We start from the raw sequence: 15,518 nt of genomic DNA, 5'->3' as shown, positions 1-15,518 counted from the left end.
GCAAGTCAAGCTGCGAATCGAATCAGAATCAAAAAGGGGTATCCCTGAGGCTAGGCTCTAATCTGCTCGGAAAAAAAAGGGTCTCAAATTAGAAGAGAAAGGGGGGTAGTGCATCTGTGTTCTGTTCTGGTACGTGAAATCATTTAGTACCTACTGTACAGGAGGGTGTAGTTTTAAGAGGTAAGGGTAATGAGAAAATAGATGCGTGGGGTGTGTTCAAAGAGTGACAGGGTATTAACAGATCTTTCGTTATCAAAAAGTAATAAAGAGGGTGCGATTCCTCGAACCGAACCCCGCGAGGTATAGTGTAGAATAGAACAAAGATCGTGATCGCTATGCCGTAAGTATGATGGTACAGTACAAGCAACAAAACGCAGAATAGATCGACGACATCGTAAACTTTGGAGGGAGAGAGGCAGATATCGCTACTCAAAAAATTTCCAGGCAATTTGTTCAGATATCTACCTCCAGAGTGTGTCTTCAGATAAAACATGACGGAATAACAAAGGAAAAGGGGGCATTTAATCAATCTCATGATATTTTCATGATATATGTGGTCCGAAAGGACCGTCAACAACGTCCTTGGGCGACTGGGAAACGACATTGTCCTCGCTATCGTCCCCAAAATCGCCGTTCGTGAAGCTGTGCGGCTCGGCATCGTGATCATAACTCGACCTCCGCAGAAGAGGCGGCGTCGTCGGCGGTTCCTGCGCAGGCATCCTGTCCATTTGACGTGCAGACAAGGACCGCTGGGAGTTGAACCCTCTCAATGGTCGACTCTCAGCATACCGTCGCCCCCCAGTCGACGCAGTCGCATTGGTGGGCGTGTGACGCACGTTCGAGCTTGGTGGGGTCAGCAGCCCCGACAGGAAGCCTCCTGCGTTGCTTGACTTCGAAGGTGTCTGCTCGGAGAGGTTTGAGGTAACCGAGTTCTCTCTCGTCTTGCGCCAGTTACCCCAGGCCGCAGCCGCCGCTAGTGGGAAAGATCGTGGTGAAGCCAGACTGGAAATGGAGGCCAGGGAAGGGAAGGCTTGGCCACCAGCCATGGCCCTCTCCTTCTCCTGCTGCTGCATCTGCAGGTTGGCCTTCAAGCGGATAGCGGCATCGCGGACAGCGTTCTGGTCGAAGGAAGGCTGCGAAAGGGAGTCGATGATGTCCTGCAAGTCATCGACACGAACACCAAGCAGCTCCCGGAGCCAGTTGATCTCCGTGTCTTTCTCCTTGAGCTTGTTGGGGGCATCCTTGTCGACGGCGGAGAGCTCCTGCTCGAGCTCTTCGATTCGCTGTTCGCGCTGCTGCAGCTGGTCCTGGAGAACGAGGATAGACTCCCGCAATGCTTGAGGAGAGATCTTCTCGGGGACCATGGAGCCCTTGCTGAAGGACATCGACGGCGAAGTTGGGTGCGAAGGCGCAGAGTTGGATGCCCCCTTGGCTGCTTCCTGGGCGGCCTGCGCAGCGGCACGGGCAGCGGACTTGGCGATCTCAAGCTTCTCCTCGAGGTGTTCAACCCGATCCTTATAGTGCTGCACCTTCTCATCAGACAGAGCCAGTCGCTCCATGAGATTGGCCTCAATACGCTGTTTGTCCTCCGAGGAGTTGTGCAATGCACGGGCATGTCGTTCTCGGAGGTCATTGAGAGTCCTCTCGTGCATCCTGCGCTGCTCCTCAAGGGCGATCTCCTTGGATTCGAGCGCTGCATTCAAAGCGGCTTCCTTGGCTTCCTTCGCTTCCTCCAACAGCAGTTCGTAGCGTTCCTTGGCAGTGTCAGCATCCATCCGGACGCTGTCAAGCTGGCTCTGGAGACGGGAAATCTGCGCCTCGAGCTCAGCGCGGACGTAGTTGACTTGGTTGTTGGCAGCCTCGACGTCGGACTCCAATGAGGTTCTCGTCCGCTGAACCTCGATACGGCTGCTCTCGCGGGCTTCGTTGAATTCACGCTCGAAGCGGGCAGCCTTGAGCTGGTATTCGTGGTTCTCTTGTCTCAAAGTGGCGACCAGCTCCTCGAGTCTCGCGTTCTCCTGCTGAGACTGTCCGAAGATAAACTTCAACTTGGCCGCCTCTCTCTCCTGCTGCTCCAGCTCGCTGATGTCCATCTCCATCTTCTCACGCAGCTTGACTTCCCTGTCGTAAGCAGCACGAAGAGCATTGTATCTGGCGTTCTGATCTTCTTCCTTCTTCCGCCACATGGCCTGCTCGCGGGCGATGTCCCGAGTGGCAGTAATCATATCGTCCTGCAGACGATCGAACTTGCCACGGAGAGCCTGCCTGGCACGCATGCTGTCTTCGATGCGCAGCTTCAGGTGGTTGATAGTGGAACGAAGCTCTTTGTTCTCCGCCTTCACATCCTCGATTTCATGCTTCCAGTGATCATTGGACACTCTGTATTCGTCAAGAGTACCTTCCAGGGAGATATTCTTCGAAGAGAGCTCGGAAAGCGTGAGCTGAAGAGTTTCTTGCTGCTGTGCAAGAGCGTCAGACCGCCTCTGAATCTTCTCAAACTCGGGGATCTTCTCTTCCTGGAGCTGACGCAGCTTCTCCTGGGCGGCTTGAGCAGCCTCACGGTGGTGAGCAGCATCATCTTCCGCAATCTTCAGAAGCCTCTGGACTTCGGCGAGAGAATCCTGGGCATCTCTCTGCGCTCGGTACTGCTGATCAGCGCGTTCATCGGCCATTCTCAACATGCTCTTGAGACTATCAAGCTGAAGCTTGAGGCTCTCAGCGTCGATCTCATCAGTATCTGAATTCCGGGCATTCAGCTTAAACTGTGTTGCGACGACCTCTTCGATCATACCCTTGAGATCGCTCGTTCGATCCCGTGAGTTGTGTGCTTCAGTGAGAGCCTTGAGTTCAGCAATGTTTTGCTGGAGCAGCAACAGGTCTTGGCTGGGTGCCATCGCGCGTTCCTGCAGAGCAAACTGGTGAGCTGTAAGAGCTTCCAAGAAGACGCCCTTTAGCTTGTCCAGCTTTCTGTCTCTCCTAGCAATCGGCGATCTGTCCCTGTGTGAAGAGTTGGCCTCCTCATCCTCATCGTCGGCGTCACTGTTCTCGATATCGGCGGAGACACTTCTCAATGGTCCTCTGCTGGTGGATCGAGAAACAAGGGACGCGATGGTGTGTTGGATAACGCTCAACGTCTGCTCAAGAGGATTGAGGCGGTCCTCCAGTGCGGCTCCGAGAACATCGGTGACGTGGGTGTCAAAGAACGTGCTTCGGTTGGCCACTTTCTCATCCTCACCAGAAAATATGGCACTGTCCCAATCACTGATATGCTCGTTGGTGTTGACCAGCCGGCGAATAGAGGACTGTACGCCTGAAACGAGGCTACGAGACTCTGGTTCCGAGCCAAGCTTAGGCGCGTTCTGCAGAACCGGTTCCTGAGCTCTTCTGGGGCTTGGGCTTGGAGCTTCGCTTCGGATCCCATTCGCTACAGGGATCTGTGGCTGCTCCTCAGCAGGCTCTGGCACTTTCTCAGCGGGATGAGGCGTGTTCAACCTCTCGACACCGACATTAAAGTCGTCACCATTTAGCTGCTCCATGACAGCGTTGAGCTCCTGTTCGTCGGGAGAATCGTGCTCCACATCTTGAGCAGCATGCTGTGACTGGGGAGCAGGCATCGGAGGCAGTGCCTTTTCGACCCGCTTCGTGTCCTTGGGAGGAACAGGAGGCTTGGTTTCATTCTCAGGCGAAGCCGGAGGACTGATAACCGCGTAACGGGAAGCCATGAGACCTTCAGGCTTCTTCTTCGCTGGCGGTTCGGGTGTGATCTTTGCTGATGCGGTAGCAGGAACAAATTCAGCAACAGAAGGGTGGAACGCAAACCGTTTCGGTGGATGGGATGGCACTGAGCTCTTTGTTTCATTGACGTGCTCCTTAGCAGGCTGAGGCGTCTCCTTCCGAGCAGCGGGCTCAGCCTTGTCAGTTCCCTCCCTGGACTCTTTCTCTAGAGACAATTCTACGTCGGCCCCGTCTCCTTCCTTGGCTTCAGCGGACTTCAAAGTTGAAGCCTCGCTTACCGTTGTTCCCTTCGATTCCGCAGGCTTATGCTCAGCAACGACTGCCGGGGCCTTCTCCGCGGGACTGTGCTCTTCTTTTCCTGGCACCGCATTTTCTTTGCCCTCCGCTGGCGCATGGGAGGTACCAGAGGTCTGAGGCAACTGGGTCTGAGCGGTCTCAGTCAGAGGCTGAGCGAACTCGGGCTCCTTGTCATCGTCCTCGCCGCCACGACGAACACGCTTCTGGCGAGCGCCAGCGCCAGATCCGCTAGCATCATCTTCTTTCTTCTCATTGTTCTTGTCCCGTTCGCTGTCATCGGGTCTGACAATGGGAATAGCCTTGGATCTCTTGGTAGGCTTGGATATCTGGGAGAAGTCAATATCGCCGAAGATCTTGCTCTTGTTGCTTCCCGGTGCCTCAGATCCATTGGCGGAGTTCACGCTGCTTCCTGGATTGAAGACAGGGGCTTCCACATTGAATGAAGCGGAAGAAAACTTGAATCCACCGAAACCGTTCTCCTGCTTGGTGTTATTGGGAGGAGCAAAGTCAGGAGCTGTGACGCTGAAGGTAGGAGCCGAAGGAACTGCAGGTTTGAAGATTGATGAAGCGGGAGAGAAGATGGATGAACTGTCGAATCCAGAGGGCTGGAAACTGTTGTTGCCCTGGAAAGTGAAATTTGTCGGCGAAAAAGAGCCTGTGGGATCAAATTCCTTTGCCTCGACGTTAAGACCGGACAGGGAATTCTTAGGCTTGTGCCCAGGAGCGAACGAGTTCGCGCTGTTTTTAGGCTTGTGCCAGGGAGCATGGTTCGCAGCTTGGTTCTGGCCGTGAGGCGTACCAGAGAGGCTGGGGTTTGTAGAGATCTCAGATCCGTCACGGCCCGAGTCGTCCAAGTACTGCTGGTCGGCAAAGAGACGATGGTGCGGCTGAGAGGATTTCTGAGGTGGCTGCGAGCCCTTCTCTGGGATCGCCCATCGAGAGTTCAACAGGTCAGGGCCATTGAATCTGTTCTTGCTCGACTCCCTGTCGTCTTCATCCAACTGTCGTTGTATCGACTCCTCCAGGTGATAGTCAGCCTGATCCAACCGGTCAAGTCCCTTCTGAAGCGTTTCGCTGAGGTTGTGGCCATGACCGCGAGGCGTAGGATGCGCGATCTCGACCTGGGAGGTCTGGAAGTTCTCTGGCTCCATGTTCCTCTCGGGCATGATCGATTGCGAACGCTGATTGTGCTGGATCCCATCTTGCTGGTCACGACCATATTGGTCATGAGGATCCTTCCGGGGGCCCAGAATGTCATTCAGCCCTGGGTGGAAAGAGTTTGAATCGTCAGCATTCAAAGGAGAAACGGGTGACAGAATGGAACTCAAGTTTGGTAGGGTGCCAGCGAGGGTGGAAGCCACACCTGCTTGCTGCACATTGAAGAAACTCTGAGGAGTGAGAGAACCTTGGGCGGGAGGCGTAGGTTGAAACTGAAATGGGAACGTCGCCAGGTTCTGATCCGCTCCAAAGAAGGGCTGTGGGGCACCGAACTGCGGCGCAGGAGAAGCCAAAGAACTGATATTCGCACCTGTGTTTGCAGATTGGTTGAAGTGCGGAGAGAACAGATTGCCCGCAAGGAGCGGGTTGCTCGCTGCAGAAGAGGTTGGGATCGGCGGAGACGCGATGAGCCCTGGGAACTGAGGAGATATATGGTTGATCGACAATGGGGCGGGAGAGATGGTGGGTTGCGGCTCATCAGCGCCCAGTGACACCCCCAAAGCGCGAAGTTTCTCCTCCTTGAGGAAGGTGACATACGCGTCCCATTCCGCCTGATCGGGGAAGTTGATCGAGTACTTTCCAGACTTCCACTCCTCCTTTAATTCGGCAGGGTCAGGGAAATCCGGCCGGCTCAAACCGCCATGTTCGACAGGTTCAAAGGGGTTCTCTGGTGTGCAGACACTGAAACCCCGGGTGTCGTATCCTTCGTCTTCCCATTTCTTCAAACGTTCCTCGATGTCGGCAAAAGTCAACAGTCGATATCCAGACTCGGGAGTTCCTCTCTTATCCTCGAGCGGCAGGGCGACGATGCACGCTTTTCCGCGCCAGACAACTCGTTTCCTTGGCCGCTGGAACGAAGTGCTGCTGGTCGCTGTCTTCTTGGCAGCCGTTGTTGGCTGCTCGTTGGGGGCCTCTGCAGGCTGCCGTGTCGAGGCATCCCCCTGTGTAGCCTCCACGGGCGGTGGAGGCGGCAAAGGCTTCTCGACCGGCGAGACAGGCTTGTTGTTTGATTCGCCCTCAACAGAACCCTGGGTATCTTTGTTGTCGGACATGCTGGGCAGCTTGATCTCCTTGTCGTACGCAAAGCCCCAGAAATCCTCCTGCCTGAGCGTGTCCGTACTCTGGTGTGAGATGTGCCTTCTCAGACGGTCAATTCCAGTTTCACGGATTTCAGTCCTTGCGTTCTGTCCCGCGAAATCAGCGACCGTTGGGGTCCTCAGAGGATCCTCGTCACCACCGCGAGAATCGTCGTCGAGGCCAAGCCACCCGTCCGACGGGTCTTCGGCGGTGAGATGATTTTTCGCGGTGACGGATGACGGGGCTTCGCTGCTCGAATCGTCGCTCAACCAATTGGTACGCTCAGTCCTCGGCTGACCTGAGAGGTACTGATTGATCCAGTCCTCTGTGAAGTCCTTGATGGATTTCCCTCTCTGTCTGCCCAGTAGATCTCCCCCAGTCGAACGGCCCAGAGAGCCGTACAGTAGCCTGGCGAATTGACCCGGCCCGGAAGAATTCCTCAGGGAATCTGCGTTGCTCGTTCCAGATGCGAGATAGTGGCCACTTTGCATCGAGACTGGAGAGCTGTCTCCAGACTCACGGCCTCGACCGGCGTGCTGGCTCAGTGGTTCGCGCGGACTCGGTGTTGCATACGGCGATCCCCAAGCAGCCGTGTAGTAGGTGCCGTTCTCGGTCTTGCGGTACTCGGGGGAAGAGGACAGCGAGTCCCAAGCTCCGCGAAACTTCGGGAGGGCAGGGAGTGTCTGCGGGATCGGGGTCGACCGACGTTGCGGGCCAGGCGATCCAACGGCCAGGAGGCTCGAGGCTCCCGGAGTGGTGGAACGCGATATAAACGGCGGCACGGTCAGGTACGAGTCGTCGCGAAGGCTGGACAGCTGGGCAAGACTAGACGGCGAAGTCGCCGAAATGGCAGAGGAAGCGGAGGAACGTAGACCTAGCAACACATGTCTGTTAGCTTGAAGCTGGGACCCGCTTCACTACACCGTATCGTCTATATAAAACTAGCGGGTAGAAGGTCTGGTGGACTGTGCCCGGACGGCATCGACTATATAATCTGTACACACCTTCCGTGTCGCCTACTGCAGCAAGCACCTGCTTGCCGCGCCCGTTATCGCCCGGAATGTTGGAGCATGGAAGTCAGACCCGACAGCAGATGGTAGCCACCTTGCAGAGGAAGCCAGGATGCGAGCGATCCTAGGCGGGATAACACGAAGCGGTCGTTACGGCCGCTGGGGTACGTGCGAAGGAGCAGGGAGAATAAGGGGAAAAGGGGGCAGAGTAAACAACCAGATATCACAGGAACCTTGGGTATGCGGGAGCTTGAACCATGGCGCATACGCGACGGACAGCAGGGAGAGACGGCGCGACGGGGGATGGAGATGGGGATGGGGAAGAGGAAGAGATGTTTTTTTGGCACGTCAGGCCCGAAAAGGTTGTCGAGGAGCGCTGGGGCTCTGTAGCGGTCGAGCGCTAAGCGGGAGACTCGAGCGGCAGGGCCTTGCAGATGATGGCAGGAAGGACGCTAGCTCTGCGATCGACGTCCGACGCGCTCGTCCTGCATTCTGGAGGTGAGGACGAGACGCTGCAGGGACACCTGCTGCTACGACAACGATCTTATCTACGGGAGTTGTTAACATGGCAGGCGCCGTGCGATGGATATGTTGTCCGCTCCCTCGACCGTTTTATCGCGCTCGTGGAGGATGCGCGCGGCGCTGGCCCGTGTCTGCGTTCAGGGGTAAAAGCGGTAAAGCGGTCAACCCCGACCTGGAGCACGGGCAGGAACCGCCGTCTTCGTTATGTTCTTCCGCCTCTTCCCACACCGCATGCCCCCCCCCCCGCCTTTCGTACATGTGCTGGACATTCACCGCAGCACGAGATCAGTCGCAGCCTGCATCCTGCTCCTCCCCTCCACCCGTTCGAGGATATGTGCTGCAGGTGAACGTGGTAAGCAACCGACGTGGTGTCCATCTATACGGAGTATCCCGTCGGCTTGAGCAGACCCACCGCCCCCGACGATCCATCAAAGAAAAGTTATCGATTACTCCTCCTTATCGACGCCAGCCCAGATGTCAATCGGGTGACGTGCAGCATCAGAGCACGGCCTCCAGCGCTGTCAGTGAGATCGTGCTGGTTACTCTTCCGCAACATCCGTCCCCCAGATGCTCGCTTTCTTTTGATGCGCCCTGCGTCCGTGCTTCTTTCATTACCAGATGCTTTCATCCATCCCTCATGTGAAATAAATATCCGGTCAAAGACTCCCTCGACGGATCCGTCCGGTTTTCTGACTCACCACGCTCACACTGTTCCCAATCATCCCTGTATCCTAGTTAGGGCTGCCTGCCTAATCAGGATGTTCTATCCAGACCACCGGTATCCCGATCACCGCGATCGCAACCTGGATCATGTGCGTTTCTCTAGTAGACGTGCCTTCGCAGCAGATAGCAGAAAGACCGGAGAGGCGACGCTGGAATAAACAGACCGATTTGTTTATCCAGGAAATGCCATATTATTGACTCCCTTTGAGTTCCAATAATAATACAAAATGTCCATATAATACAAGTCTCTAACCAGAGGCGGCCGATGCTATATTGCTGCCAGATCGGGTACTTGAAAAAAGAAGAAAAGACATAGATATCAATATATAAGGATCAGATAAGATGCCCATGTCCTACTATGAAATTGCTACCCTAGAAGACCACGCAGACCGCGTTTTACAATCCAAGAAAGAAAATGTCGAGTGGCGCACACCCTTTACTGAGGGCAGGTGGCCTGGAACTTGGGCTTGCGGTCCGCAGTGTACATACCCCAATGGGTCTCGTCAGCAGCGTTGCCGTTGTCACCAGTGCTCTTTGGCTTCCATGGCTCGTCGAAGGCCGAGAAGTAGAAGACGTCCACACCCCAGGCGAGCATACCGCAGACGCCCTGCTGGTAGTAGGTCTGAGCGTTTTTGGTACTCGCCTTAGCGGCACCATAGTCCGATCCACCGTCTAAAAGTAGAACCAAGTTAGCACGTCTCTAGATTACTAACTTAAAGCAAGTAATATCCATACCAGTTGGCCAGCCAGTCTCGCCGTTGAGGATACGGATGTCCTTAGCCCTGTCACCAGCGAGCTTCTGGATGTGGGCGATAGCCCGGGACATGTCATCGAAGTAGGTGTTGGTAGCGTTGCTGATGTCTTGGCCCTGCCAGTAGGCAAAGGCGTTGGCAAGGCTGTACGGGAAAATTAGTGCTCTGTAGGGCCATATTTTGCAACGGCACGGTGCGATGGAAACTTACAAGTAGTTCACGCCGCCGAGGATCAGAGGGTCAGCAGTGCCGTCCTCGAGCTTGTTCCAGCTGTCCGCAGTGCCGATGGTGATCGAGGGGAACATGGCCTTGACTTGGTTGATTCTATCCAAGAGCTGCTGGCCGTTCAAGTTTCCGCGGTACAGGGCCTCGGAGCCGACGGTGATGGCCTCGATGACATCCTCATTTCCAGGGACAGTGCTCTTCAGTGCCGCAGTGTCCTTGTCGAACGACTCCGGGTAGTCAGCCCTACAGGTATCTACCCGTAAGTATGTGACCATGCTCGAATGGAATGGTTACGGAAGTAACAAACGTACCAGACACCCAGGATAACTTTAAAGCCCTTCGCCTTGGCGGCAGGGATGATGTTTAGGGCCGTGTCACAGTCGCTGGCCGAGTACGTACGAACGAGGGTAGAGTGCTCCTTCAGCGCGTCAAAGTCGGCCTCATAGTCCTTCGTGGTCTTGCAGCTTGAATCTGGGTTCTTGTTGCCCAATGAGAAGCCGAGAGTTCCAGCGGTTTTGTTTGCGGCCGAGACAACTGGCGCAGCTGCCAGGGCAATTGAGAGGAGGCTTGTGACACGCATTGCGAATACTGAGTAGCGATTGTCTTCGGGACTGTGATCAACAGGTTCGAAATGCGTCGTCAGAGGGATGAGGGAACGGAATGAGGACGCGTTTTATAGAGAAAGAGGGGACCGGTCCGGGAAGAAAACGAGAGAAAGGAGAGAAAGGGATCCAGACACTGGAAACGAAAGACTAAGGAAAGGAAGAGCTCAGACAAACAGGCTCCAGATACAACAGCTTATGAATAGAAGGAGAGAGAGGGGATGTGGAGAAAGATAGAAGAACAGGGCGAGATGCCTGACAAGAGCCCACGGCACCACCTCCTGGGCCAGCGTCGTGTCCGGGGCGTCACGAGTGGCCAAGCCCGGGAGTGGCTGCCGCTGGACGCAAGGTGCGCTGCATGTCGCCTGTCATTGGCTGCGCGGCCCACCGGCCAGTCCAGATTCAGGGGAAGACGTGGCGCCGGACTGTGGCGCGTCGGGAGTCTCGGGCGATCGGTGCCGATCGATACCCTTCGCGTGCAAGATCCTGCTATTCATAGAATCTTCTGCGAAACATGGCTAATGCATATGCAGCCAAGTCCCTTTATGACGGCCCGCACGGGGTACTTCATACTCCTGGTTGCGTGTGTACCTTTTGAAATTCTCCCTGACAGCTGCGCCGGTCTTTTCCCTGCTCGGTTATCTTCGCTCGGAAGCTTAGGTAAGGTTCGGATCTTGGTGGAGACGACCGTACCAGAAGTCCCTGAGGCATATTCCAGAAACAATCCTGGTTCTAGAATCCTGATGGAGACGTGAACTCTCTCAGTGTCATCGATTACGAATCGAGCCATTGTTTCCCAGTCCTCCATGCGTCCTCTTGATGCATGGGACCGTATCAAATGACATACTTCTGTACTCAGCGCTCGTAGTAACCTTGGAATGCAGTCAGAAATGAATAAACGTAGTGGAAAAGAAAATTCTAGTACACACATGCGTCTAAAAAGCGCCTCTTAGTCAAACAGAGCCCAGATGTCATCATGGACTTCAGCAGATCATACAGTCGGTCATCCGTGCTGCTCCCATAGACACAATTCTGGTTCCTGCCATGTCCTGCACAACGGCCTCCTCGTGGACAATTTTAGAAACCCTCCATTGCGCTATCCGCTAATAGCACACATGCCTAGAGATAAGGGGAGATCGTCATCCGGTATGGCATAATGGTCCTCCACCGCGTTACAGCCCTAGTCTCTCTGGATTCGTGACTTCGCCTGGTCCGGAGTGATCCTCTTCCCAGTCTTGTCGTAGAATCGAGAGCTGATGCGTAGCCACTTTTCCTTCTCGTACCGGTCTGCCAAATTGTGAAGCAGGACAATCTCCTCCAGCGTGAACTCGTTGTCGAGGTAGTAATACACTTTCTTAGCGTCTTTCCCTTTGTCCTTATGTTTCGGTGGTTCCAGTGGCTTATCAGTCTGCAGGGATATGCTCTTAGCCTAGTACCACTAAGTGGAGAAGACGGTACAAAAGGGAAGCAATCTCAAGACCTTACCTTTCCCGGAATCACCAATGGGTCCGAGAATGAAACGCGGCGTTTTGGTTTCTCCTCAAGCTTACGTTCATACCTTCTCCTCTCACTGTCTTCTTCCTCTTCTTCTTCTTCCGAGTCCCATCTTTCATACCCAAACTTCGTTTTCTTCGTTGCGGCCGTCTTTCTCTCCAGCTCCACGTCTGCCGCCCGGAGTAGATTCCAACGTTTCTTGAGCTCAGCAATTGGCCTGTTATCCATGGCAATTGAGATGCTTATCCACGGCGTGTTGACATTCTTCAGTTCTGTAAGACGCGCATCAAGTTCCGGTGTCCATACAAAGGTGCCGTCGGTAGCTGCTTTAGGGTCAGTCTGATTACAGGCTTCCTATCTCAAGTCACCATTAGGATGGGGAGCACCTGATTCACTGGATCCCTTTGGAGTGCGAAGAGTTGACGGGATCGATGTCTGAGCGACTACTGGAATAAACACCGGCCTCGTTGGCGCTCGAGTTCCGCAAGCTTTCTCGAACTTTTCAGCCGCTGCCATGTCAGCTGCAGCTTTCTCAGCTGCAGCCTTTTGGGCGGCTTCCCTCTCGGCGGCGGCCTTTTCAGCAGCCTCCTTTTCGGCCGCAGCCTTTTTGGCAGCCCTTTCGCGCTGCGCAATTCAGTTGTCAGCTCTCAACGCGACGGATAAAGCCCCGTGACCAAACGTATAAACAAAAAGCGCTCAGGGATAATTACCCTCAGAGCTGCATGAGCCAGCTGCTCTTCACGGAGAGTCTTCGAGCTTTTGAAAACATCTGAGAAAGAGACCCTGTATATCCTATCACCTGATTGAAGGGTTGGCATGGTAGCCAATGGAGCTATTTCAGAAATTCAAGACAATCTGCAAGGGAAAGAAAACAGGTCAAATGCTATATCTTTGAGTGTAGTGGAGTGGGTGATGCCTGTTCAGGCGGAGTGCACCTGGGCAGGCATCCGCATCTGGGCACTCAAAGGAAGTCACCAGCAGCGTAGGGCTACGTGACACGCTTCGCCGACTAAGCGGCCTGTCCTCCTTGGTAAATTGGTATCACTGGAAACTGTGAAAGCAATAATATTAAGAACAAAGACATAAAACGCTTCTCGAAATCCATCGTCATGACAACTGCATCTAGTATATAAGACGTATGGAATGAATAATGACAACGCATTGCAGAGGTTCTGCAAGTGGATTTGTTAACCAAGCGACACCAGCACAAAAGTCATGCACAGAAATGGACAGAGAATCTTTCAGACTGAACTGCTATCGGCTCAAGAAGGAGCGTCCGCTGCTCATGGCAAGGAAATGAGGAAGTGACTTGGCACATTGTCGACCAGTGGTTGCTTGTTTAGGATGTGGTCCGAGCGTCTCGATGGGAGCGGATGAACACCTTGCTTCAGGTTGGAGTTCCGTCGCATGCGCTGCGGTCCCTACAACAACTCCTTCTCGCCCAGCTTCGCTTTTCTTCCTGTCCATACTGCTGAAGATCTCGATTACGTCTGATCATTCCACACAATGCGGTTCTCCACGACTGCCATCTTCGCCGCTGCGCTGGGATGGATAGGGGCAGCGGCGGCGCACAACATCCAGCTCCGCGCACACTCGAGAGAATGTTTCCACGAAGTGTTGCACCGGGACGACAAGATGACTGTCACCTTCCAGGTCGGTGACCGAGAGTTTGGAGGTAGTGGGAACCTCGAGATCGATTTCTGGGTATGGCTCCGGTGCTGTTGATCGCCTGCACACGCGTTGGACGGGACATCCGACGTCAGGCCGGGCATTTGCTCCTTTTCAAAGGAAGGGTTACTGATGTTCCTTCCCTGTTCTAGGTTGAGGACCCTTCCGGTCGCCGCCAATACCAGAAGCAGGCCGTCTCCTCCGAAGACTACTCCTTCACCGCGCACCAGGACGGTAAATACGTCTACTGCTTCAGCAACGAGGGCTGGACCTCGAACACCAAGGAAGTCTCCTTCAATGTCCATGGAATTGTCTACGTGCCCGAGTCTGAGATGTCGTCGACTCCGTTGGAAACAGAAGGTAGGACTCGAGTGTTTCTTCCGCCTCTGCAACTGGGCGATAACTGACAACCTGCCGGTAGTTCGTCGTCTTTCTGAGATGTTGGCTCAGGTCAAGGACGAGCAGTCGTACATCGTGGTGAGAGAGCGGGTGCACAGAAACACGGCGGAGAGCACAAACACGCGGGTCAAGTGGTGGAGCATCTTCCAGCTTGCAGTTCTTATCGGAGAGGGTATCTTCCAGGTCTGGTGGCTGAAGAGGTTCTTCGAGGTACGTTATCCTCCAGGCACCTGATCACAGTAGTCGCTCCTATTCTTACACTCCAATTTCTGCATAGGTCAAGCGTGTTGTCTGATTTACGACTCTCTGAGTAATGACCGTCAAATTTCCCATACGAAACGGCGACCTCTATGCACTTGCGCGGAGGCTGGTCGTGTGAATTCGTTGATCAAAATTCCTTTTTATATGACACGTTAGATAATAGGGAATGTGCTCGCATTTACGGAGTTGACTTTCCTGATGGAAAATGTGATATTTTTGGCTATAGTTTTCTAGGCGTAAGGAATGCCATAAACGGTTGCATCCGTACATTGGATGATGGTTTTGAAGGTGATGCATGCTTTTCGGCTTACCGTTTGAAAATGTCACGATCTGGGGTACCTGAACAGCCGCACCCATGTCCGTGTAAAATCAGCCGCCTTATCACGTGCCAAGCTCCAGCCCTATGGGAGTTTGTTGTCACCCCACATTCTCTACGAGAGATCACATCCCATCCTTTGTAGCTTGACAGCCACCCACGAATCTAGAAAGAGCTATTCTTGTCTACCTAGATTGTCATTCTACCGACAAGATAACCAGAAAACGGGGAACTCGCCAGACGACCTACTACCCCGCCAGCGCTGCTCCCTTGCACAATGCGCTTTAATCCTCAAGATTCGAACTCGAGCTTGGACGGTCAAGACGATAATTAGAAGGTTCTGAATAATAATAATAACAGCATGATGTCGATGTCACTGGGCGTCGATGATTACGACTCGCTTCTACATATCTGTTGGAGGAGGCAGTCGTGCGGGAGCTGTCTGGCGGATAATCGCGATAACGATCGCGGTGTGGAGTGTGGGTGGTGTCCTTTTGTATGTTGATTCTCTTTCTATTTCTACTATTTTCTATTATCGTTGAGAGAAATGAGTGCTTCGTTTTATGCAGATAGGACGTCTCATGTTCAATCTTCCCCCCCCCCCCCCATCTTTTTATATTCCAATCCCGGCAATACAAGCATATAGATGGACAAAGCCCCTTCCTAACCTAATCTACAAATCTAGTCCTCAACCTGCGTCCCTATCTTCAACCCCTCATCCAACCAATCCTCCTTCTCCCACCACCTCCACCTCCCGGGAATCCTCACCCCCCTCCACAACCCACACATCTGCCCCCTCGGCGGCCCCGAACGCTGGGACCTCCGCACCGCAACCTTCGGCTGCGCCGTCTCCACAATGACCTTCCTAACCGCCGTCATCGGCGTTCTGGGAACGTTAGTCGCTATCGGGCTGGTTTGGTCAGGAGTCAAGCTTGCGAGACCGGGCTGGAAGGCGTGGAAGCGGAAGAGGATGGAGAGAGAGCAACGCCTGGCAGTGGAGCGGATGTTTAGGTTTTATAGCGGCCAGCGGTTTGTGGAGGGGGGTGGGTATCGGTGGAGGAGGTGGGTGAGGAGTAGTAGGAGCAGTGCCGGAGATGGTGGAGTTTGGGGGTATGATGGGGAGAGGATGCCGTTGCTGGTATGACTTATGACTCTTGAAGGGGAGAGAGGGAGGATTTGATGGGTTGGCGTTGGCTTTTAGGTATGACATGATATGATA

At 54.1% G+C, this 15,518-nt stretch overlaps 4 protein-coding genes across 4 annotated transcripts; 2 read left to right on the top strand and 2 right to left on the bottom strand.

Annotated features, from left to right (window-relative positions):
• Positions 1-542: 542 nt before the first annotated feature.
• VTN00DRAFT_9749 (uncharacterized protein) lies at positions 543-10,139 on the bottom strand (the record flags this gene model as incomplete). The annotated part of the gene is made up of 6 exons (XM_069436738.1): positions 543-7,201; positions 7,332-7,343; positions 9,072-9,254; positions 9,318-9,478; positions 9,545-9,802; positions 9,871-10,139. The coding sequence occupies 6 exons, from the start codon at positions 10,137-10,139 to the stop codon at positions 543-545; spliced, it is 7,542 nt and encodes a 2,513-aa protein (XP_069284348.1).
• Positions 10,140-11,341: 1,202 nt separating this feature from the next.
• On the bottom strand, positions 11,342-12,473 carry VTN00DRAFT_9748 (uncharacterized protein; the record flags this gene model as incomplete). The annotated part of the gene is made up of 4 exons (XM_069436737.1): positions 11,342-11,590; positions 11,647-11,978; positions 12,042-12,279; positions 12,366-12,473. The coding sequence occupies 4 exons, from the start codon at positions 12,471-12,473 to the stop codon at positions 11,342-11,344; spliced, it is 927 nt and encodes a 308-aa protein (XP_069284347.1).
• A 688-nt stretch (positions 12,474-13,161) lies between these two features.
• Positions 13,162-14,017, top strand: VTN00DRAFT_9747 (uncharacterized protein; the record flags this gene model as incomplete). Its single annotated transcript, XM_069436736.1, has 4 exons — positions 13,162-13,359; positions 13,476-13,683; positions 13,745-13,932; positions 14,000-14,017. 4 exons carry the CDS (start codon positions 13,162-13,164, stop codon positions 14,015-14,017), a joined length of 612 nt encoding a protein of 203 aa, XP_069284346.1.
• A 668-nt stretch (positions 14,018-14,685) lies between these two features.
• Positions 14,686-15,159, top strand: VTN00DRAFT_9746 (uncharacterized protein; the record flags this gene model as incomplete). The annotated part of the gene is made up of 2 exons (XM_069436735.1): positions 14,686-14,795; positions 14,985-15,159. 2 exons carry the CDS (start codon positions 14,686-14,688, stop codon positions 15,157-15,159), a joined length of 285 nt encoding a protein of 94 aa, XP_069284345.1.
• Positions 15,160-15,518: the final 359 nt, after the last annotated feature.

The sequence above is a fragment of the Thermoascus crustaceus genome (genome assembly GCF_041956765.1).
Source record: "Thermoascus crustaceus strain CBS 181.67 unplaced genomic scaffold VTN00scaffold_8, whole genome shotgun sequence".
Taxonomy (NCBI): domain Eukaryota; kingdom Fungi; phylum Ascomycota; class Eurotiomycetes; order Eurotiales; family Thermoascaceae; genus Thermoascus; species Thermoascus crustaceus.
Note: the sequence above shows the minus strand (reverse complement) of the source record. Positions and strands in the feature narration are given on the sequence as shown.